The following is a 25,123-nucleotide window of genomic DNA, read 5'->3' as shown; positions in this document are numbered from 1 at the left end:
CAGCTTAAGTAGAGAAGCCCAGACTTCCCTCTCCCCAGCCACTTCTTCCAGCTCTTCCGGGAGAATCCCAAGGCGTTCCCAGGCCAGCCGGGAGACATAGTCCCTCCAGCGTGTCCTGGGTCTTCCCCGGGGCCTCCTCCCGGTTGGACGTGCCCAGAACACCTCACCAGGGAGGCGTCCAGGAGGCATCCTGATCAGATGCCCGAGCCACCTCATCTGACTCCTCTCGATGCGGAGGAGCAGCGGCTCTACTCTGAGCCCCTCCCGGATGACTGAGCTTCTCACCCTATCTTTAAGGGAAAGCCCAGACACCCTGCGGAGGAAACTCATTTCAGCCGCTTGTATTCGCGATCTCGTTCTTTCGGTCACTACCCATAGCTCATGACCATAGGTGAGGGTAGGAGCGTAGATCGACTGGTAAATTGAGAGCTTTGCCTTACGGCTCAGCTCTTTTTTCACCACGACAGACCGATGCAGAGCCCACATCACTGCGGATGCCGCACCGATCCGCCTGTCAATCTCACGATCCATTCTTCCCTCACTCGTGAACAAGACCCAGAGATACTTAAACTCCTCCACTTGGGGCAGGATCTCCCCCAACCCTGAGAGGGCACTCCACCCTTTTCCGGCTGAGGACCATGGTCTCGGATTTGGAGGTGCTGATTCTCATCCCAGCCACTTCACACTCAGCTGCGAACCGATCCAGAGAGAGCTGAAGATCACGGCCTGATGAAGCAAACAGGACAACATCATCTGCAAAAAGCAGTGACCCAATCCTGAGTCCACCAAACCGGACCCCTTCAACACCCTGGCTGCGCCTAGAAATTCTGTCCATAAAAGTTATGAACAGAATCGGTGACAAAGGGCAGCCCTGGCGGAGTCCAACTCTCACTGGAAGCGGGCTCGACTTACTGCCGGCAATGCGGACCAAGCTCTGACACGGTTGTACAGGGACCGAACAGCTCTTATCAGGGGTCCGGTACCCCATACTCCCGGAGCACCCCCCACAGGATTCCCCGAGGGACATGGTCGAACGCCTTTTCCAAGTCCACAAAACACATGTAGACTGGTTGGGCAAACTCCCATGCACCCTCCAGGATCCTGCTAAGGGTGTAGAGCTGGTCCACTGTTCCGCGACCAGGACGAAAACCACACTGTTCCTCCTGAATCCGAGGTTGACTATCCACGGACCCTCCTCTCCAGAACCCCGAATAGACTTTTCCAGGGAGGCTGAGGAGTGTGATCCCTCTATAGTTGGAACACACCCTCCGGTCCCCTTTTAAAGAGGGGACCACCACCCCGTCTGCCAATCCAGAGGCACTGTCCCCGATGTCCATGCGATGTTGCAGAGACGTGTCAACCAAGACAGTCCTACAACATCCAGAGCCTTAAGGAACTCCGGGCGTATCTCATCCACCCCCGGGGCCCTGCCACCAAGGAGTTTTTTGACCACCTCGGTGACTTCAGTCCCAGAGATGGGAGAGCCCACCTCAGAGTCCCCAGGCTCTGCTTCCTCATTGGAAGGCATGTTAGTGGGATTGAGGAGGTCTTCGAAGTACTCCCCCACCGACCCACAACGCCCGAGTGAGGTCAGCAGCACACCATCCCACCATATACAGTGTTGACACTGCACTGCTTCCCCTTCCTGAGGCGCGGACGGTGGACCAGAATCTCCTCGAAGCCGTCCGAAAGTCGTTCTCCATGGCCTCTCCAAACTCCTCCCATGCCCGAGTTTTTGCCTCAGCAACAACGAAGCCGCATTCCGCTTGGCCTGCCGGTACCTATCAGCTGCCTCCAGAGACCCACAGGACAAAAAAGTCCTATAGGACTCCTTCTTCAGCTTGACGGCATCCCTCACCGCGGTGTCCACCAGCGGGTTTGGGGATTGCCGCCGCGACAGGCACCGACCACCTTACGGCCACAGCTCCGGTCAGCCGCCTCGACAATAGAGGCACGGGAACATGGCCCATTCGGACTCAATGTCCCCCACCTCCCTCGGGACGTGGTCGAAGTTCTGCCGAAGGTGGAAGTTGAAGCTACTTCTGACAGGGGACTTCAGTCGGCATCCCAAATCATCCTAAAGGTTTTCAATATGTGCTGACCACTCAGGTTCTTCCACATCATTATAAACCTGGCTTTGTGCACAGGGGCACAGTCATGCTGGAACAGAAAAGAGCCTTCCCTAAACTATACAATTGTCTAAAATGTCTTTGTAGGCTGTAGCATTAACAATACCCTTAACAGGAATGAAGGGGCTTTCCCCAAACCCTGAAAAATAGCCCCACCCCATTATGGCTCATCCACCAAACTTTACAATAGGCACTGTGGAGTCCAGAAGGTTACATTCTGCAGGTATCTCCTTGCATGGCTATGTGCTTGATTTTATATGCAGTGGAATCACTTGACATCAGTCCCCAAACCCGTTGGTGGACACCGGCGGTAAAGGATGCCGTCAAGCTGAAGAAGGAGTCCTGTCCCTTTTGTCCTGTGGGACTCTGGAGGCAGCTCTGGAGGCAGCTAAGAGGTACTGGCAGGCCAAGTGGAATGCAGCTTTGGTGGTTGCTGAGGGAAAAACTCAGGCATGCAAGGAGTTTGGGGAGGCCATGGAGAACAACTTTCGAATGGCTTTGAGGAGATTCTGATCCACTGTCCAGCGTCTCAGGAGGGGGAAGCAGTGCAGTGTCAACACTGTATATGGTGGGGATGGTGCACTGCTGACCTCACTCGGACGCTGAGTCGGTGGGGAGTACTCAAGACCTCCTCAATCCCACTAACATGCCTTCCAATGAGGACGCAGAGCCAGGGGACTTGGGGTTAGGTTCCCCAAACCCTGGGGCTGGGGTCACCGAGGTGGTCAAAAAACTCCTTGGTGGATGGGTGAGATATGCCCAGAGTTCCTCAAGGCTCTGGATGTTGTACGACTGTCATGTTTGACATGTCTCTGCAACATCGCATGGACATCGGGGACAGTGCCTCTGGATTGCCAGACCAGGGTGGTGGCCCCCCTCTTTAAGAAGGGGGACCGGAGGGTGTGTTCCAAATACAGTGGAACCTCAGTTCATGAACGTCTCGGTTCACGTACAACTCGGTTCACGACCAAAAAGTTTGCCAAAATTTTGCCTCGGTTCACAACCACACACTCGGTATATGAACAAGTCAATTTCCCTTTCGGTTTGTGCGTGCCGATGATTTCCTGTTCTCGGTCAGACTGCCTGCCTGCTGCAGAGAGAGAGAGAGAGCGAGTGAGCCACGTGCCTGCTGGGAAGGGTGAGATTGCTGCACGTGTTTGCCTGCCTGCCTGCCTGCCTGCCTGCTTGTGCCGGGGGGTGGAGTTGGGGGATGGTTCGCGTGCACATACTGCCTGCCTTCTGCCGAAGGGGGTGTGGGGTACAGCTGAGAGAGAAAGAGAGAGAAAGAGCAAGTCGCGTGCCTGCCTGGCTGGTTCATTTAAGCAGAGCCGCTCCCTGTTCATTGTTCTCAGTCAGACATGTGTGCTTTACCTGCACTCTCTTTGTGCTCTACAGTATTTCGTGTGCTTTTGCAGTTAAATATGGCTTCTAAGCAAGTGAAGAGTGGTGAGAATAAAGTTTTGAAGAAAACTGAAATCAAAGTAAAGAAAGAAATTATTGAAAAGTTTGAGCGTGGCGTTCGTGTTACTGATCATGCTGCCGAGTACAAGAAGTCAAAATCTACAATTTCGACTATTCTAAAGCAGAAAGAATCTATTAAAGCACCTGATATTGCAAAAGGAGTTACAGCGTTAACCAGGCAGAGGCTTCAAGTGCTGGAAGAGATGGAAAAACTGTTTACCAACCAACCATTTTCCAACCCACTGAATCCGAACACAGGGTCACGGGAGTCAATCCCAGCCAACAAGCCAACCCACCGCAGGACACACACAAACAAAACACACACTAGGGCCAATTTAGAATCACCAATCCACCTAACCTGCATGTCTTTGGGAGGAAACCCACACAGACACGGGGAGAACATGCAAACTCCATGCAGGGAGGACCCGGGAAGCGAACCCGGGTCTCCTAACTGCGAGGCAGCACCGCTACCACTGTGCTACCCTACCAGTTTACTTTTTTACCAATTTGAGAACCCTCGTGCTTTCAAGCAGCACAATGTAAACAAAGCCAGACTGCCAGTAATGTGGGGGGCAAACACGAAGGGTTGGGTCACAAGAACTTTGTTTTTGGAATAGCTGCATGAGGCTTTCGCTCCCACCAGCTAAAAACACCAGAAACCCAAGAAATCAGAAGAGAGAAAACACCTGAAGGAAAACATCCCTCCATTGTGGAGCCAGACTCTTCCTCCTCACTTCATGCCAGAACTCGGCTCATGCAAGGTTAGTTTTCTTGGTGGTTTTTGTATTACGGATTTTTCAAAAATAAATTTTTCAGTTCGTAGCGTGAATTGTTGCAATGTTACTTTTCTCTTTTTTCAAATGTTCGCTTTTTTCCCTGTGCTTAAAACTCATTAAAGTGTTTACAGATGGAGTTGTTCATAGCGTGATTAGTTGCAATGTTACTTTTCTCTTTTTTCAAATGTTCCTTTTTTTCCGCTGTGCTTAAAACTCATTTTAAAAAAAGTGTTTACAGCAATCAGGCTGTAAAGCTAAAATAGCGTGATCTTGTTACTTTTTTGGTTGCTTGTGGTTGTTTTTTAAATAAATTTCGGATTTGTTCAAATGTTCCCCTCAGTTCAGAGAGAGAGAGAGCGAGCAAGCAGCACAGGGAGAGAGAGAGCGAGCACATGCTGCTGACAGAGTGGGGGGTGTGGGGGGAGGGAGGGTGTGATACAGAGAGAGAGAGAAAGAGAGCGCGAGCGATCCTGCTCGTGTAGCTGAGCAGGGAGCCTGGGTGTTTTGTGTCAGTGTTATTCAATGTTTTTACATTAGTTTACTATTACACTGTGCATTCTATGGTGTAATTAACTATATTTGTGCTTAATCTTTACATATATTTACATACAGTTTGTACGGTATGGAACGGATTAATTGTATTTACATACAATCCTATGGGGGAAATTGCTTCGGTTCACGATCAAATCGGTTTACTACCAGAGTTTTGGAAAGAATTATGATCGTGAACCGAGGTTCCACTGTACAGAGGGATCACACTCCTCAGCCTCACTGGAAAAGTCTATTCGGGGGTTCTGGAGAGGAGGGTCTGTCGGATAGTTGAACCTTGGATTCATGAGGAACAGTGTGGTTTTCGTCCTGGTCGCAGAACAGTGGTCCTCCTCTACACCCTTAGCAGCGTCCTGGAGGGTGCATGGGAGTTTGTCCAACCAGTCTACATGTGTTTTGTGGTCTTGGAAAAGGAGTTCGATCGTGTCACTCGGGGGAATCCTGTGGGGGGGTGCTCTGGGAGTGTGGAGTACCGGACCCTCTGATAAGGGCTGTTCGGTCCTTGTACAGTACAACCGGTGTCAGAGCTTGTTCCGCATTGGCGGCAGTAAGTCAAACCCATTTCCAGTTGGATTCCGCCAGGGTTGCCCTTTGTCAACTATTCTTTTCATAACTTTTATGGACAGAATTTCTAGGAGGAGCTATGGTGTTGAGGGGGTCCGGTTTGGAGGACTCAAGATTGGGTCACAGCTTTTTGCAGATGATGTTGTCCTGTTTGTTGTTGTCCTCAGGGTTGGTAGCGAGATCCTGCCCCAAGTGGAGGAGTTCAAATATCTCAGGGTCTTGTTCACGAGTAAGGAAAGAATGGAGCGTAAGATCGACAGGCGGATCAGTGCGGCGTCCGTCGTGGTGAAAAAGGAGCTAAGCCGTAAGGCAAAGCTGTCAGTTTACCAGTTGATCTACGTTCCTACCCTCACCTATGGTCATGAGCTATGTATGGGTAGTGACCAAAAGAACGAGATTGCGAATACGAGTGGCTGAAATGAGTTTCCTCTATAGGGTGTCTGGGATTTCCCTTAAAGATACGGTGAGAAACTCAGTCATCCGGGAGGGGCTCAGAGTAGAGCTGCTGCTCATCCGCATCGAGAAGAGTCAGATGAGGTGGCTCGGGCATCTGATCTGAACGTCTCCCTGGTGAGGTGTTCGGGGCATGTCCAACTGGGAGGAGGGAAGACCTAGGACACGCTGGAGGGACTATGTCTCCCGGCTGGCCTGGGAATGCCTCAGGATTCCCCCAGAAGAGCTAGAAGAAGTGGCCGGGGAGAGGGAAGTCTGGGCATCTCTGCTCAAGCTGCTGCCCCCACGACCCGACCTCAGATAAGCGGAAGAGGATGCATGGATGGATGTAAACACCTGAATTCAATAATTTGGAGCACTGTTCTCAAACATTTGGCAATATAATGTGTATTTCAATTCATTAATTAGCAGAGGATTAAACTTGAAAGGTTACTTTAGCTGCAAAGTAATCATAAGAAAATATTTTTATTACATTGAAAAACATTTGAAGAGTTAATGGGAACACAACCCGCCACAAGTTTTGTGACATCTGACCTGATGTATAAATGATACAAAAAAGCCAAAACAGGAATGCTTTGATCTTTATATCAGTCATGACTTGGAAAATGATGGGACAGCTTTTTCTCCTCCTGAATATTTGAGACAGCATGTTTTCCTAAACCAAATGGATGTTATCTTGTTTCAGAACAGAGAGAATCAATCAGTAAGTAACAAAAGTAGTCAGTCAGTCTGGCAGACTTGCTTTGATTGCTTGTTTTCATTTGAAGCAAGCAAAAGGCTTGGCAGTTTTTCATAATGAGAAAGGGCACCATGTCAATTGGGTGCCTGACAAAGGTATATTAATGTCTGCAGATAAAAGAATAGACACCAGCTTTGTTTTCTTTAAAAGAGGCAACATTGCTGCATTATTACAATTAGTGGATAATTAAAGCTTAAGGTTTTACTTGCACAAAATAAGCTTGTTTTTTTAGTTACATCTACAAGGAAAAAATACATCTTTTTCATTTTTCTTTAGTTATAATTAGCATAATTTGAAACAGATTAAAAATGTTTGAACCACCTTCAAATTTTCCTATCAAGTACAGTTTTATTGCAATTTTGTGATTTCCTTTTAAATTATATGTATGCATATACTGTACAAAAACTACAAGTGGGACATAAGAAATTTGACAAACAAGAGATGACTATTCAGTCCATCAAGCCTGTTTGTTTAGCTAAAGCTAAGCTGTCCCAGTATCTCATCCAGATTCTTCTTAAAGGTTGTCAAGGTTTCTGTTTTGACTACATGTCTTTGACACAGATGTTTACACAAATAACTGATGCAAGATTAGGGAAGAAATTTTTGTTGGTCCGTAAATCAGACAGGTTATCAATAACAAGCAGTTCAAAGATCGGCTATTGGGGCCGGAGGGAGTCACACAGACAAATGTAGAGAATTTTCTTGGCAGCTACAGAGCACCAAATTAGATTTAGCTGATTGACAACATGCTTCAAAGTACAGTATACAAAACTATCAAGTGCAATATGTTACTAAAAATTCATTTACTGCATTCACATTTAGATTTCTTCCTTGCAAACCTTGTTGCAGTCATTGACAAGCTTGGCAAAAAGTTTCATTAGGACATTGTAACATTGGAAAAGTGTTATCAGGGTAAGAGTAATCCATCAATACTGACCAACTATTATTGGACGCTGAAAGGGGAAATATCAGGTGCCTCATGTATAAGACCTTGCATATACATTTAGGCAAAAATGGCGTACATACAAAAAAAATGTGATCTATAAAGCTGTACATACACCTGGTCCTACTCCATGTTTGTTTATAGATCTCAAATGAACTTAAAAACTATGTGCTTGTGCACATGCTGTGTGTTCTCTAGGGTTTACTCCGATTTCTTTCAACAGTTGAAATACATGCAGCTTAGGTGAATTGTTGATGCTAAAGCATTCCCCAATGTATGTGTTTGTGTGTGTGTGTGCGTGCGTCTGTTCACACTGTGATGTGCTAGTGCTCTATCCAGAGGTTATTCCTGCTTGCACCCATTGCTTGCTAGGAGAGGTTCCAGCTGTCCCCTGCCCTGGATAAGCAGATTTAAAGAATGAATGGATCTATGAACACTATAATATGTCCTGCCTAATGAAGCTATCATTTGCATGTTGCCAGTCCTTCAAAGGAAAATACTCTACAATTTCAATTACACTTAGCTGTAGAGAGGTTTTTTCAACTTGAATATGCTGAACATAGTATCTTCCTGTTTTACACACCTGAGAGACACTTTTGTCAGCAAAAAAAAGCAAAAAAGTGGTAGCACACTTGGCTGTGGCATATACCTGCTTTACAAGTGGCGGTGTGGCGTTCTGAGCAAATCACTAACACACATCACACAAAAATCTAAAAAAAAAAGTGATATATGTCTCATTGATGAAGAAAATAAATAACAGAAGATGCTCAAACTTTCAAATTAGTTAAATCAGGCACACCCAAATGTTACAGTATGCATACAGTTTCTGCCTTCTTAATATAAGAAAACACTTATTTTGTCATAATTAAACAACTACAAAATTAAAAAGAAACACAATATTTTCTGTTAATTAGACACCCTTAATGGTGTTTGTGTCTTTTTTCATAATGATGACCTGCTTATAAGCCAATTAAACATTCTAGAGTCATCCTATTGGAGTGGTGTGCCTTCATTTCAAAGAGCGTCATGCAGAAACCACACAACTCCTGTTGTGTTAAAAGTTTAGGACAACCGAGTATAGAAAATGCAGGGATGGATGAATGGATACATTGACAGATGGATGGACAGTCATCAGAATGTCACTGACATGTTACTGAAATAAGCATTGCTGCCTGAAGTTTCTAAAATACCAACACTAAAAAAGTCTGCATAGGAATTACAGATAACTGAAACTTTCCAAAACATTTCATGCCAAATTCGTGTTTTAGAAAACATGACTTTGCATAAGAAACTTCTAACATGTTTCCAAGCATAAGCAAGTTTTATAAGTGGGACCTCACAAGCAGAGTACAAATGAAAACATTTTTAGCTCAAATGAACTAATGAAACGTGCCTGCTAAATTCAATAAAAGATAACTTAATATTTCTCTAGATTCTTATTTGATACAGTTGATTTGAAACTATATTTATGTTCAGCTTAAAGCTGTCTGTCATACCCATCACAACATTTTTCAGGAAGTAAAACCTTTCAAAAAATCATGCTCCAGTGAAAGACATGGCAAACCTTACTGCAATCCTTTATTCTACTCTAATCAGTATAGCAGGCCTACCAAGAGTCATTACGAAAGGTAAGAAAGTCGAAGCAAGCTTAATGCTATGGAAGAAAAAAGAATTGACATTTGTGAAAAAAAAGTTTCAGACAGAAAATATTGATGAAATGAAAACCAGAAGTAAATACTGGGTTGGCAGGTGACATAAAGTAATTTTAAACAAAACAAATTAGTAACCTTAACTGAGTAATAAAAGTTTTGGCCTCTGTTGCCCAAAATTCAGATTGCAACTTAAAAATAATAACAGTCAGTGTTTATGCTCACCAGTGGAAAGAAGTAGCAATTCAGAAAAAAAAATGGATTGTTTATGCTGAAAACTAACCAGCTACAGTGCATCTGGAAAGTATTCACAGCACATTGCTTTTTCCACGTTTTGTTATGTTACAGTCTTATTCCAAAATGGATTAAATTCATTTTTCTCCTCAGAATTCTACACACAACACCCCATAATGACAACATGAAAAAAGTTTACTTGAGGTTTTTGCAAATTTATTAAAAATCAAAAAAACTGAGAAATCACATGTACGTAAGTATTCACAGCCTTTGCTCAATACTTTGTCGATGCACCTTTGGCAGCAATTACAGCCTCAAGTCTTTGAATATGATACCACAAGCTTGGCACGCCTATCCTTGGCCAGTTTCGCCCATTCCTCTTTGCAGCACCTCTCAAGCTCCATCAGGTTGGATGGGAAGCGTTGGTGCACAGCCATTTTAAGATCTCTCCAGAGATGTTCAATCGGATTCAAGTCTGGGCTCTGGCTGGGCCACTCAAGGACATTCACAGAGTTGCTCTAAAGCCACTCCTTTGATATCTTGGCTGTGTGCTTAGGGTTGTTGTCCTACTGAAAGATGAACCGTCGCCCCAGTCTGAGGTGATGAGCGCTATGGAGCAGGTTTTCATCCAGGATGTGTCTGTACATTGCTGAAGTTATCTTTCCCTTCATCCTGACTAGTCTCCCAATTCCTGCCGCTGAAAAACATCCCCACAGCATGTTGCTGCCACCACCATGCTTCACTGTAGGGGTGGTATTGGCCTTGTGATGAGCGGTGCCTGGTTTCCTCCAAACGTGACACCTGCCATTCATACCAAAGAGTCCAATCTTTGTCTCATCAGAGCAGAGAATTTTGTTTCTCATGGTCTGAGAGTCCCTCAGGTGCCTTTTGGCAAACTCCAGGCGGGCTGCCATGTGCCTTTTACTAAGGAGTGATTTCCGTCTGGCCACTCTACCATACAGGCCTGATTGGTGGATTGCTGCAGAGATGGTTGTCCTTCTGGAAGGTTCTCCTGTTTCTCCACAGAGGACCTCTGGAGCTCTGACAGAGTGACCATCGGGTTCTTGGTCACCTCCCTGACTAAGGCCCTTCTCCCCTGATTGCTCAATTTAGATGGCCGGCCAGCTCTAAGAAGAGTCCTGGTTAAGCTACAGAAACATCTCAAGGATGATCAGGGGAAACAGGCTGTGAATACTTATGTACATGTGCTTTCTTAATTATTTTATTTTTAATATTTTTGCAAAAACCTCAAGTAAACTTTTTTCACATTGTCATTATGGGGTGTTGTGTGTAGAATTCTGAGGAAAAAAATGAATTTAATCCATTTTGGAATAAGGCTGTAACATAACAAAATGTGGAAAAAGTGATGCGTTATGAATACTTTCCGGATGCACTGTAAATCTCTTAATTTGTTATTTTTTGTAATGCATATAACCTGAGCAAGCAGACCCAGTTTGTTGTTATCATACACTCCCTTGTGTGTTCAGGTCCATTTGTACTTTATCATAATCAGCATGAAACAGAAGAATAGAACTTCAGTTAAAATAAACCTGACGTACTTTATTCTGGTTCTGTTTTTGTGAACACAATATTTTCTGTCCTCTCTGTTGCTCCTTTCTTTAATACATCTTACCTTTTCACTATCTTCAGTTCTTTCAGAAGTCATATACACAATCTTTTTCAGGATGGCAAGCATTCTGGTTAAACTGAAGGCACAGCACAATGGATTGTTCTAAGCAGACAATTTCAGCACTAATGAAAAAGGTGATTGTCCTTGCCTGACAATCCTGCATAGCGCAATAAACCTTTGGCAACATTCCACTTGCTATAGAATGTCTGTAATAAATCTAAAACGTCATCAGGATGTGGATATAAGAGGCAAGCCTTACACACACCTTTATTTTATGATGATCTTTGATTACTGCTGTAGGAGATGAGGATTTGGTAGAATGTGAAAATGTGATACACTAAACTACATCATTGTTTTAGGTCCTTCAAATTTAGACAATGGTTAATCTTATAGCTATGCAGTTGAAAGTGCACATTTGTAAATTTTCTTATTGGCAACCTGAAATAAACTCACTTGGAAAGCTGATTTTTATCTGTTGCTCAAAACACCCTGTAGTCAATTTGATTCCTTCGTTTAATTTTAATACAAGGATTACTTGGTGGTGAATTATTTAGGGTTGCTGTTGCACAGCTCCATAAGACTGGATTTTAATTCCGTCACCACATTTATAGCGTTTAGATGCTTTTTCCAGTTTCTGCATGTATTTTGCTTTAAATGCCGAAGCTGTCATTGTCAACGCTGACCCATATAGATATATATGTGAGGATAAATAAATAGATGTAATCCTCACAGTGCTGCCAGCTTTGTCCAGCCGAGAATAAGTTTTGTGGAGCAGAAAGATAAATACATCCTTTACTCCAATCTTTGTCCAATACACAGACTATAGTGGGTCCAGGCGGTCTACCACAAGCAGACTAAGAGGTCTTCATTGTATGAGATGTTAGTGTGTGATCTGTAGTGATCTGTAGTATGCATGGTGCTCTCTGGAACCTTGGGGACACACTGAATAGGTGAAAGAGGACACCACAAAGTTCATCAGCACAGGCTTTAAGTACTCGAGGACCGGCTCCATTTCGTCCTTCAGTGTTTCCTGTGTGTATCTTCTGCAGTTGTCTTCTTTACTTGGACTTCAGTTATTGACAGCCCATACTGATGGTCAGAGGTGGACTTGACACTGGCCATTCCATTTGACACCGTAGAAGTTGTTGATGTAGTAGGAATGAGGTTTGGGAGACTGATCATTGGAAGATGGTGGTCAGTGGGAGAGAAAATCAATGGTGCCATATCCAAAAATGGTTTCTTTCTTGGTCCTGAGGGCGCTAGGTTACAACTGCTGCAACATCACTGTTCATTCAATTTCCTATAAAAAAACTGACTTAGGAATGGGGTATTATGATTTACTTTTTTAAAATAATTCCCAATAGTGATTTTCAGGAATGCTTTTATATGATCTTATTTTGGATTAAATTGTTCTTTTTACTTATGGTGATCTGAGCTTTAAGTTTAATACCTAAAAAAAGAATGAAATCAAATACATAGCAACACAAATTTTAAGAAACCGCAGCTTTATATAGTTTTAATCAAATTTTCATACTTAAATTTTAACAAAGTCACACAATCTGTAACAAACTAAAGAAATCGGTAACATTACATTCTTAAATAATCCCTAAATCCAATTGACAGTTGCAGGGTGCCAGTGATCAATCCTAAATGGGGGTCGGTCTATCACAGGCCCCACTCATGCACACAACCACACTTATATGAGGCCAGTTTTAATCAACAATTGGCCTTCCATACATTTCTTAAGAATATGGCATGAAAATCCAAGTACAGGAGAAACGTCCTCACAGCAACAGGTAGAATGTGCACACTCCATGCAGACAACAAGAAGACAAAAATACATGTCTTAATTCATGCTTTCTCAGATAAAATAAAACATATTTATTTACAAAAACCTCATTTGTCCATGAAGCAATCATTGCTGAAATTTCAAGGAAACCACTGAACAACAACAATATTTTTTCTTCTATAGGAATGCCTCAGTGGGCTTTACCAGGCCCCTGGCCTTGACTCCCTAAGTAAACAAGAACCCACCCCATAAGTAGTTTGGGCGTTCAATGGGTGTCAAAAATGGAGTAAATAAATACACAAAACAGAACACAAGTATTCCTCGTCACAGAGCTAAATGGTCAATCTATCATTGCCACCACAGAAATACAATGAAATAATATAAACTAGAAGGCAAAATACAAAAATAGATTACAGTACTCTCTAAATGCAGAACTATCACACATGAGGATACAGATTTGTTCAAATACATCAACAACAAAGTGGAAAGTAATTAACATAAATTATAAATAACAATATGTGTCCCTCTTTCAATTGTAGATCCACTGCCAGATTGTAGAAAATATGTCAGATAAGCCAGGCACAGCTAGAGTCCTGGAGACCTCGGACAACAAGCTGCCTCCCCCTATTGGCCAGTATCATAGGTCAAAAAAGAAAGACAACACTTATTAAACTATAGGAAGCTTTAGTACAAACCCACGTGAATAACCTGTTTTTTTTTTTTTTTAGAAATACATCAATTTGACCTACTGTATCTTGGGAACTATTAATTTAAATTTAAATGAAGTTAAATAAATATATAGATGACATGATGATGGCATGGTTAGTGCTACTGCCTCACAGATATGAAAAATTCTGCTCAAGTCCTGAGCCAGCCATTCACTGTGTGATGTTATATGTTCTCCGCATGCCTGCTGGAGTCTTTTTCTTCAGATTAATGTTTCTACTAGATGATTAATTATGCTTTGTCTAGTACAAATTTTCAAGTACTGATGATAATGCCACATAGCCCCATAACCTTAGAGTGACTGCACTTTGCAATAGGCTGATGTGCCATTCAGGACTCGATCCTTCCTGTTCCCATCATACTGCCATGATAAACTCCAGTCAAATGATATCAGATCATCCAGCACAGACTTAACTGGTGAAAGCCCAGGTGGGGACAGATGGCCAGTTGGCAGAGGTCTCCACATTTATGACATTATGCATTGTAGCTGATTATGGAGCCCTCCAAATTTTATTTTCTCCAGAGATTCTTTTGACTGGATCTTTTGTTTTTTTTTTTGTCAAATGTCCATAATTCAACAATCATGTTAATAGACAGATAATATTGGGCTCCATCTATGTTAATCAGTTTGGAACTGCTTTGTTTTTCTGTATATTTAAAACATCCGTATCTTTATATAATTCAATTTATTATTAAGTAATTAGTAATCTCTAAAGAGGTAATTGCCCTTTACCTGTGAACTTAATCACTAAAGAGTGCTATACAGAAATAAACTGGATTGAATTGATAATACAGAAGTTAGTGTTGAGGCAAATAAAGGGGATGCTCTCTTTACTACTTCCTGCCTGTAGCCTTCTACAACCATAGATTATAGCGACCACTCCTTGTCAAACACAGACAGCAGCAACCCCACACAGTTAATCACAGCCATGTCAGCACCACCTTCTGCTTTAATGGATTGTGCTCTTTGCCAAAGACCCTTTGATTTTTTACAAACAGACATGACAGGAACATATATTCTAATACATTAAAAGTTGCAGTTAAAGGAGGAAGATCTGTAGCCACATTCTGTAATGACTCCTACAGTATTCTGTAGCCTGCAGTTCATCATACCAACTTGAATGATTTACTGCAATTCTTCAGGCATATGAGCAGCCTGGTTAGGTGTAGTGAGTCCCTGTTACAGAACTATTAATGAGACACAAACCTGTTGAATTTATCAGATCCACCAATGCATAGCTGAGTGCATTTGAGGGATTTTTGGAAGCAAAGCCAGGCAATAGCTAAACAAATTGCCTAGAGAACACCTGGGTAGTGATCTTATATTTCATTTGATAAAATTGCATGGTCTGTAAGTCCCTGAAGTAGAGGAAATTTCCTATAACCCATTTTAAATATTAATGAAATTAAAATTAGTCCAGTAACTGCCTCTTTTGGGAACGTCTCATATTATTAGGAATCTCAAGCACTTAGTTATGTAGAAATAATGGGATTCTTACTAGACTGTTCAGCAGTGGATGTCAATATGTATTTTTTCCTAATAACTGAAAATGACTTTCATTGTTGTTTCAGGGTAGTTAACCAAGCTGCAAACAAATTGACATGAAATTTGTATTCCCTTCTTATGATCTTGGAGCGTTATTGTCATTTGAATTTTAAACGTATTGAATACTCAGATTAAATGTAGAGATGAGAGTAACTGATAAGTAGGGTATGTGACGATGTGGGTTCGTTGCATGCTCCCATCTTCTGTCTGGGAGCCCTTGAAACCATCACCGTCTCTAATGTCACTGATGAGCTTAGCAGTGAGGCAAAAAATAGCAAGGGAATGCTGAAAAAGTGCCAAGTGCTTTTATTAAAACAATCAACAAAACAAGGTTTTCAAATTAAAGTGCAGGGCCTTCAATATGTCAATAAATCTATACTAATAAAAGGCAAAGCCCTCACTTACTCACTCACTCACCCCATTTCAAAATTCTACGCGTAATGGTCATAACTGGAACATATTTTCGTCCATATACTGTACTGTAATAGACTGCAGCTCAATAGCCGTGGGAGGTGGAGTTTCGTATTAAAGCATTTAACCAATCACTAAAAGGTAAAGCCTTCACTGACTCACTCACTCACTCACTCACTCATCACTAATTCTCCAACTTTCCGTGTAGGTAGAAGGCTGAAATGTGGCAGGCTCATTCCTTACAGCTTACTTACAAAAGTTGGGCAGGTTTCATTTCGAAATTCTATGCGTAATGGTCATAACTGGAACATATTTTCGTCCATATACTGTACTGTAATAGACTGCAGCTCGATAGCCTTGGGAAGCGGAGTTTCGTATTAAAGCATTTAACCAGTAACATTTCAGTCAGGAAAGCCGCCTGTGACAATATATATATATATATAGATATATATATAGATATAGATATATATATATATATATCTCCTTTGGGGTGCGAGCAGCTGTTGCTGGGGGTGCCAGAATCTATCGAGGAAGAAAAATGAAAAACATTATTTGTACAAAATCTTAATTTATCTATCCATTCTGAAATAATTAAATGGGCAGGCTGTTTCGTATCAGTGCAATATGATGCTTGTTAAAACGGATGACTCCTGCTCTTACGTGCACTTACTGTAGTGCTGCGTGGGTATTATGAAATATTGTATCTGTTCAAGTTCTATTTAAATTTTAAATATAAGTAATTTTTATTAAATACTAAATAGAACCTACTTGTATCCAAATTCGAGCTGTTGAGCTGTCGCCTGCCTGTCTGGATAAGTCACCCTCGCTTCGCTCTTACTTTTTTACCATTTATTTAATCATGGCTAGTCGTGAAAAAATTAGAACATGGAAGGAGGATTATACTGAGTATGGCTTTACCAAAACAATTATTGATGGCAAATAAAGTATCCATTATTCATAAAGCTTCAATTGGTGATCTGTTTTTCTGTGTTAACCTCATATTTTTTCATACTTCTTCTCAAACCAAGGGGGTGCAAGGATAAAATGAATCGGGAAGCGCTGATATATATATATTGAATAGTTTTACTGTCAAATAATGCAAACAGTACGTGGCACGTGTTTCGCCTTAATTCTGGGCTCATCAGGCGTACACACTCACTGCACCCCCTCTCGGGAATTGAACCTCGGACGTCAGTGCTAGAGGCAAAGCCTCTAGGTTATCTTTCGTGTGGTTCGTTTATTTGACAGTATGTAGATCAGGGTGTATATATATATATACTCCTGTAGCCACAATAAATGCCTTTATTTTATAGACAAACCAGGGATGAACAAGTTCCTTTCTACTGCTGCCACAGCCACAACAAACATAAAAAACATCAATAATAACTCATAAACTTGCAATATTATTTAGGAAAATCGCCACATTTTACTTTCCAAAAATTTGGATTATTTGTAAACAAAATCCATGTCCTCTCTTTCCTCAAAAACAGTTCAATTACTCTGTCGTACAGATTATCCGTGCGCTTCAGTTCCATCAAAACCTCACTTTCTATCGAAGCTAATGCTGAAAGTTGAACCCGCCCAATGGTATTTCTGGCATAAGTTTGATTTCGCTTTAGGGCTGAAAATGTCCGCTTGACAGAAGCAGTATACACAGGAATGCTCACCGCCAAATATACCAATGTGAACAGCTGCCCCATGCTCTCATTCAGATTTTTCTGATGAAGGAAGTTAAGGAGATCAGTGGGAGATTCTCCTGCAAAATCATCCATGGCATACATTACAGTCAGTTCTGTTTTTAGCCGAGACAGATCAAAAAGCGCTCCGTGGCTCTTGTGTTAAACCGGAGAAGGCTGCATGTGTGAAATTTTTCTTGTATTCCCGAAACTTCTGGGGCTCGAGGAGTGTGACAAACATCAGGTTTTCATGGTCTTGAAATCTGCTCTGTGTCTGGCAAATAATATTGTCCAGAATCCTGCCATGGAGTTGGCCGTAGTGCAGGCAACAATCTTTCGCTCAGAGCATTTGCCGTGCGTTCAATGGCCTTGTAGAGTTCCTCATATCGGCTTCTATCCAATCAATGGGTCTGAATACGGTGACGTTGCCGTACGCCTGCTAGAGGGCCCTACTGACACCAACTCAAAATCTGATTGGTTGAAGCAAAAGGTTAATCGACATTTATTCTGTGGTTGAGTGGCTTCTCTGCCTGGCAACAAATGATGGCTGAAATGTGATTGGTTAAATGCTTTAATATGAAACTCTGCCTCCCACGGCTATCGAGCTGCAGTCTATTACAGTATATGGACGAAAATACGTTCCAGTTATGATCATTACACGTATATGTGTGTGTGTTTGTGTATGTATGTATGTGTATTGTGGTCCCCGGCCGGGCTCCAGACTGCGAGGGGGCGTCTGCCCTGGTTATGTTGGGGGCCTCTGGTGAAGGGCTTGGAAGCCCAGCCCTGTAGGGACCCATGGCTACCGCCAGGCGGCGCCCCAGTGCCTGAATGTCCCGGGAGCCCAGCACTTCCGCCACACCAGGAAGTGCTGGGGGGAAGACGACGGGGTACACCCGGACGGCTTCCGGGTGCACAGCCGGCACTTCCACCACACTGGGGCATGGCTTCGGAGGAATGCCGGGAAGCAGCTGGAGCCCATCCGGATTCCCATTTAAGGGGCCGCCTTCCTCCAGTCATCGGTGGATGTCGGGTGGAAGAGGACAGAGCTGGAGAGAGGCGGCCAGGAAGGCATAAGGACTGTGAGGCCTGGTCATTGGGGGAATTGGTGCAAGAGGCACTGGGGAGTGCACGTTAAATTGTAAATATATTGTAAATAAAGAGTGTGTGGTGAGAAACAACGATGTTTGTCTGCCTGTGTCTGGGTTCAAGTCCACAGTATATATGTATATATATATATATATATATATATATATGATAAAAACACTCATAACAGTGACAAAACAATTACATTGACAATCATGTTACGTTATTTTCAAAAGTTTTCCTTTTCTTTTTCATTACTTCTTTAACACACTAATTCTCCCCTGGGAAGCGCGGGTATTTTGCTAGTAACCCATAAAACAGTTGTGAAAATGTGGAAGTTAAAATCAACAGAAAAAGTCTTCTTAAAAACATAGAGTTTAAAATAATGCAATAAGCAATATTTTAAAAACAACAAGCCCGATGCCTTTTTACCTGCGGCTCTCGTGCTTCCCCCGTCTGAGCTTCTCAATAGGGGATTCGCTCTACCTGCAGCTGGCCTTCTCTCTGCTTGCAAACTGGTCGGTCGCCTTTCCGAGCCCTGGCTCCGGTAGACACCACCGAACAGTGACTTGGGATTCCCCAATGGGATTCTCACGCTGAGTACACCATGTCCCAAGTCCTGACTCTCACTGCCTTCCGCGGCCTTACGCGGAGAGTCATCCGCCTTCCGGTCACTCTCGCCCTTCAAAATAAACTCTGCAGGAGTGACCACTACTGCTACTCCTCGGGTGTCGGCTGAACACCCAAGCTCCCTGATCAGCTGTGCGTGAGCCGTTGCTTGCTCGTTCTCCCACACCGACTTTTTCTTTCTCCCCACTGCTTCCTGCTTTCCTCCTGCAACCTCCTGTCGTTCTTTCTTTTTTCTTTTCTTTTTCCTTCTCTCTCTTTTTCTTCCTTAGCCAACTCACGCTTCTCTTTATGAAGAGGGCATGGCAGCTGTGGCAAATCAGCAGCCCCAGGAACAATCACGTATGCGGACGGTTTCTCACTTGTGAACTTAGGTGAGAAACTCCCACATCGCGAATTACCTCGAGAACTGCTTCAGACACACAACCACCATGCCCCCTCACCAAGCCGCGAGCACTGTGATTATTTATTTTAAAAGCGGCCCTTTGACAGGAGCTGTGGACCCGCTATACCACAGGGTAATATGTCAAAAAATAGGATTTCTATAGTGGCATGCAGTTATATAAGAAGAAAAAGGTTCAGGTACCAGATGCTGAAGGTATCCCACATGCACATTGCTAATTAGGTGGTACATACAATAATGTCTTCCTAGGATTCAAAGACACAAAGGTCACATGAAGTCAGCTACTTTGGTGGATGTGTGTCAGAGGGTTTGCGGCTGCTTGGCTAAAATTCAGCTTTCTGCTGAGCAGGAACTGGGGATGTCCTCTCAAACAAGCAGGATGACAATTAAGTCACTATCAGCACCATAATGATGAACATCCCATTTGCCAATGGTTACTTAAAATATCTTTGTTATTGTCACATCATCACTGTACAGACTTTATGTCTCTATTAGCTTCTGATAGAGATAGTGGAGGAATTACAGTGCAAGCCAAAACCAAACCTTATAGCAACAACCAGATTTATTTTTATCAAATAGTGGCAACAAATGAAAAATTCACAACATGATGGCACATATAAATAGAAACAGATGGTTTATATAAAACTAATCTGTAGAACAATGTGTGGTTATAAGAGCATTAAAACAGCTAGTACATGACTTATTTAAAGTAATATTCCACCCAAATATTTTTCTTTTAATATGTTACTTACCCCACATACTTTGTAGTGATGACTGGCAAAATGTTTTAATCTCATGTTTTCATACAAATTGGAGAGAAAAAACTACACATTATAATAAGAAGAAATAGAGGCTAGTGCTTCACAATGCTAAACAGTGTGAAAAATGTCCATAGAAAAACGAAATCTCACTTTATTCATGTTGCATAATCCACATGTCTGTTATCCAGTCATACGCTCAAAATGTACAAAATGTATGCTTTTTTGCTAATATATTTTAAAATAGTTGCTAAAAAAAAAAACTAAAGTCTAATGGGATTGACATTTTGAACTGAAGACTTTCTCATTTGTTGGTTAAGAGTCCTGTCCTCAATTCAAAAAAATCATTCCTATGAGATATTAGTTTCCCATTGATGATATTTGCTGATCATTCCGGAAGTATATATTCTTATATACTTACTAGACATTAAGCCCGTTACAAAAACAGGCGTTAGAACAGTAGTGCATAAACATTAGTAGGAACAGTCTATATTAAATGGCAAGGGACCTTGTATGTGGCTGTAATATGCGTCACTGTATTATGTTTAATTTTCTCTCAGTAATACTGGTTTGTATTTCCGTAAAATGCCTGTAATTTTGTCTGACAGTAATACAGTGGAACCTCGGTTCACGACCATAATTCGTTCCAAAGCTCTGGTTGTAACCCGATTTGGTCGTGAACCGAAGTAATTTCCCCCATAGGATTGTATGTAAATACAATTAATCTGTTCCACGCCGTATGAACTGTATGTAAATATATATTTTTTTAAAGTTTTTAAGCACAAATATAGTTAATTATACTATTGAATGCACAGCATAATAGTAAACTAAATGTAAAAATATTGAATAACACTAAGAAAACCTTGAACAACAGAGAAAACCAACACTGCAAGAGTTCGCGCTATAGCCTTACGACCCCCTTGCTAAAAACACTTTTTTTAAGCACAGGGAAAAAAATTAACATTTGAAAAATCCGTAATTTAATAAACAACCAAGAAAAGTAACATTTCAACAATGCACGCGCACGCCTGTGTGTGTATGTGTGTCTCTCGCGCGCCTGTGTGTGTGTGTGTGTGTTTGTCTCTCTCTCTGCACACACAGGGAATGCACGGGAAGAGACTGAACACGCGTGCGTGTGGCCCAGCGCATGCACTTCACCAGAAGACACACACATGGACACCTGGACACACACAGGGGTTTTATTAAAGAGGATATTTATTCATTTTTTTTCTTGGCCCCCACTACTAACCATATGAGATAAGTAACATATAAAAAGGTATATATATTTTTTGGTGGAATATTCCTTTCATGGGGAACAGTTTATTTTGAGGGATCTGGAGACCTTGTCTCCTCCGAACAGCCAAGAAGGCACAGAGAAATATGACAAACCTCAATACAGCACACAGAAAGTGTATGTTTCAGAAATGTTATACAAAGAAATGATTATAAAACCTAGTAACCTATTTTCCAGGTTTTGTACAATAGTACTTTAGATTAGATTTGCTATTTGTCAGATAAACAAAAAGATGGGAAACAACAAAAGACAGGTTGTGAGAAGATGATGTCACTGCATAAATAAAAAGATAGATCATACTTGATCATGTTTTTTTTTATATTTTTATTAACTTGAATAATGTATAGGGCAGCACGGTGGTGCAGTGGTAGCGCTGCTGCTTCACAGTAAGGAGACCTGGATTCGCTTCCCATGTCCTCCCAGTGTGGAGTTTGCATGTTCTCCCCCCGTGTCTACGTGGGTTTCCTCCGGGTACTCTGTGGTGGGCCGGCACCCTGCCTGGGGTTTGTTCCTGTGTTGGCTGGGTTAGGCTCCAGCAGACCCCCGTGACTCTGTGTAAGGATATAGCAAGTTGGAAAATGACTGACAGACTGAATAATGTATACTGTTTTGAAGCACTATCACACCTAAATGCACCCCCATTTTAAGGTTAGACATTGTCACTGGTGGCTGAGTGCGGTCAGCAATCAGCCGTCTATTTAAGGAGCCGCCGCCCTGCAATCAAGGCCGGAGTCGGGTGAGGAGGAAGACGAGGTCGGTGCAGAGGAGGCGAGACGAGGAGAGGCGGGGAGAGGCCCAAGTGTGTGATTTGTGTGAAGAAAGTGGCTATTGAGAGCCTGGACTTTGGGAGACTGTAGGGCTTGGTGGCGGTGCACTTAAGACTTTGTATATAATAGAACTGTAAATAAACGTGTGGTGATGGCTGAAACGGTTTCCGCATGTGTGTGTCTGGGCCGCTCTATTTCACAACATGTAATTTTAAAATAATTTTGGCCCTTTTGGCTGATTTTGGATTCACATTGTTTAGATTTTACATCTATTTTGTTGACTATTTTTGATATACATATATCCTTATTTTTATTTATTTACAAATATACATATATCACCATTTTGGTCATGTTATGTTTGTTCCATAGGTTATATAAACTGATGTGCTCCAAAACTTTTAACATTATTTTTATCAAGAGCAGGAAAATCATTTCCTAAAATGTCTGCTTTTTGATTCAAAATATGTTTTTATCAACTCTCTCTTTTTTAATTTCTAGCACTTATATCTGCTGGATGTTGCACAACAAGCTGTAGAAGTGTCAAGCTCTGGGACAGGTAATATATTTTGTTACATTTGATGAAAACCTGCAGATTAAATCTTAGAAAAATACATTCTTTGATTATTTTAATAAGTTTTAGAGGTCTCAGTTGATAGATATTTTTCATTTTCCGTAATAATCATGAACTGAGTGAAAAAAATGTAAACTTGCAAATGATGGGTGAAACATCCCATAAATAAGAATGACTTAATAATAACTGTTCATATACCTGCTGAGGTCTTGCATCTAAGGAGCCTTTGATAAGGCACCAGAAAATTGATGAAACTCTAGTGACAGTACTTAGTTCCTCTTGTTAATGTAACCAGTTCCAATGTGAAATGTTGCTTTCTCTTTTAACAAACCTCTTTCATTTGAATAACAATCAATTTAATTATTTTTGTAGCTTTGATGCATCTTGACAAAAACCCCTGGAGCTAGTTATTTGCACCCAGGTCTAAACTGGAACTAATTTGCTCACAAGCCTGTAGCAGGCATGATGCACTGAACCTCTATCAAAAACCTGAGGAAGCCTCTATTAAACCTTCACGAAGATGAACATTACGGAATTTCTTCAGTAACCATTAGATGGACTGCCTTCGATTGTTTCAGTTTCCTTGTTTTATTCAGTAACCGTCTTGATCAGTCCTGGCATTAGTTTGATGAAATCCTGTTGTCATAACAGTGTCCTACCTCCTGTAAAAGATCATCTGTTATTTTTATATTAACAATGATTGAGAAAGGGGGCAAAGGTTTCTTTAATTTAGTGAAAATATAAAGGACCCACTAGCTATGTGAAATACTAATTAAAAGTTGTAAACCCTACAATAATTACAGATTTTTGAAAACTCTGTTTATAGTTTAGCAAATTTTGCTGCTTCCTCTAGACTGCTAAATGTACAGTAATGCGTCCATCCTCCATAAGCTTGGGTCTAAATGGTAATCTAACCTAGGGATATTATATTAAAAATTTTTACTGCTATTTTTCATTATAAGGAGCCTGAATTTTCATCTCTGTATTAAGCTAAACAGATTCTTGCTAACTCTTTTATTCTGTGTAACTTTTTATGTTGGAAATGAACTCTGAAGACAATAAAATATAGTGTTTTTAAATCTTTTAATAGAAATGCTGTTCTGGAAAAACACTGTGTGTAATTTTATAGATGCTTATGGAAGCTTATTTCTGCCACCTTAAAAATAAAAATGATACAAAAATATTTTTCTTGTTTGCTTCTTAACATGTCTAATTCTGAGAGTTATCTGGAATGATTAATGGATTGTTTACTATGTTAGGCTGTTGTTGTTGATGCCTCCAGAAATTACTTCAGATTTTTAAAGTCCTCTTTTTTTTTAAATCTCACAACTAAAGTTGCCAACCAATTTTGTGAGAACAGTGGCAAGAAAGACAGCCTGCCTAGGCCTCCCCCTCAAGACCTAAGCAAAGAAGGCCCAAGGTAAAGAAAGACACCACCTTCTTTAGGAGTTAATCCGAGTAAGTTGATGTTGGGACTTGGCATGAAGCATGGACAAGGTAGCAGGGTGTATTTCAAGCCCCATGGTGTTCAGTTCCTTGTCAAAGCTGTCTACAACATCCTCAAGTCCTAAAAACCTCAATGTCTGGGGGAGGAGTGAGAAGGCTGCTTGCTCTCTTTGCGCTGGTATAGGTCATTGGAACACCTCCTTGGTAGTTGCTCAACGGCTCTTGGAGGTGGCCATCAGTGTTGGTGCTGAAGGCAGCCACCCATAGTATAACCACTGTAATCAACAGTAGCAGGCACAATCTTATATTGAAGATTATCTCCATCATCAACACAGGAGAGAAACCCCATACCAAGTGAAAATCCAAGACTGGCTTCCTCACCACCGCCTCTGACTGCCAGATCAGAGTAGATCTGGTAAAACAATTAAAATTTCCAGACCTCATCACATGAAAAATACTCCGGACAGACATAATCATCTTTTCAGAGGCCACCAAACAGCTTATCATGTTCAAACTCATAGGAGCCTGGGAAAAACATATGGAAGATGTGAACAATAGCAAAATACAAAGAGCTCATGGAGAAGGGCTGGATCAGTGGTTGGCAGGCTTTCAATGAAATTGATCGAGGTGGGCTGATGGGGGCTTTGCAGGCTTTATCTCAACTGGGGATAATGGGAACTGCAGAGAGGAAGGGCGATAAGAAATGTGATAGAAGCTGCAGAGAAAGCTACTAGCTATGTATGGATCAAAAGAGACAATGAGTTGGAGGTTTCATGCTGGGATGTGGGCCTGGATTAATCAACTCTGGCTGGGTCACCTGAGCAAGTGAGTATGTTGAAAGACCTGAAACACATGAGGACCTGAGGAACACCATGAATGACACATCCCAATCCATA

General features: G+C 41.9%; 1 protein-coding gene across 1 annotated transcript in view; it reads left to right on the top strand.

Annotated features, from left to right (window-relative positions):
* ccdc85a (coiled-coil domain containing 85A) overlaps positions 1-23,940 on the top strand; it is a 409,546-nt gene extending 385,606 nt beyond the window's left edge. The window contains exons 3-4 of the mRNA XM_039738394.1: positions 22,709-22,766; positions 23,154-23,940. Coding sequence (XP_039594328.1) covers positions 22,709-22,766; positions 23,154-23,169 — 74 coding nt within the window. The 3' untranslated portion in view covers positions 23,170-23,940. The remainder of the gene's footprint in view (positions 1-22,708; positions 22,767-23,153) is intronic.
* The last annotated feature ends 1,183 nt before the right edge of the window (positions 23,941-25,123 follow it).

This window comes from Polypterus senegalus, chromosome 16 (assembly GCF_016835505.1).
Source record: "Polypterus senegalus isolate Bchr_013 chromosome 16, ASM1683550v1, whole genome shotgun sequence".
In the NCBI taxonomy this organism is placed as follows: domain Eukaryota; kingdom Metazoa; phylum Chordata; class Cladistia; order Polypteriformes; family Polypteridae; genus Polypterus; species Polypterus senegalus.
This window is presented reverse-complemented; position numbering and strand designations above follow the sequence as displayed.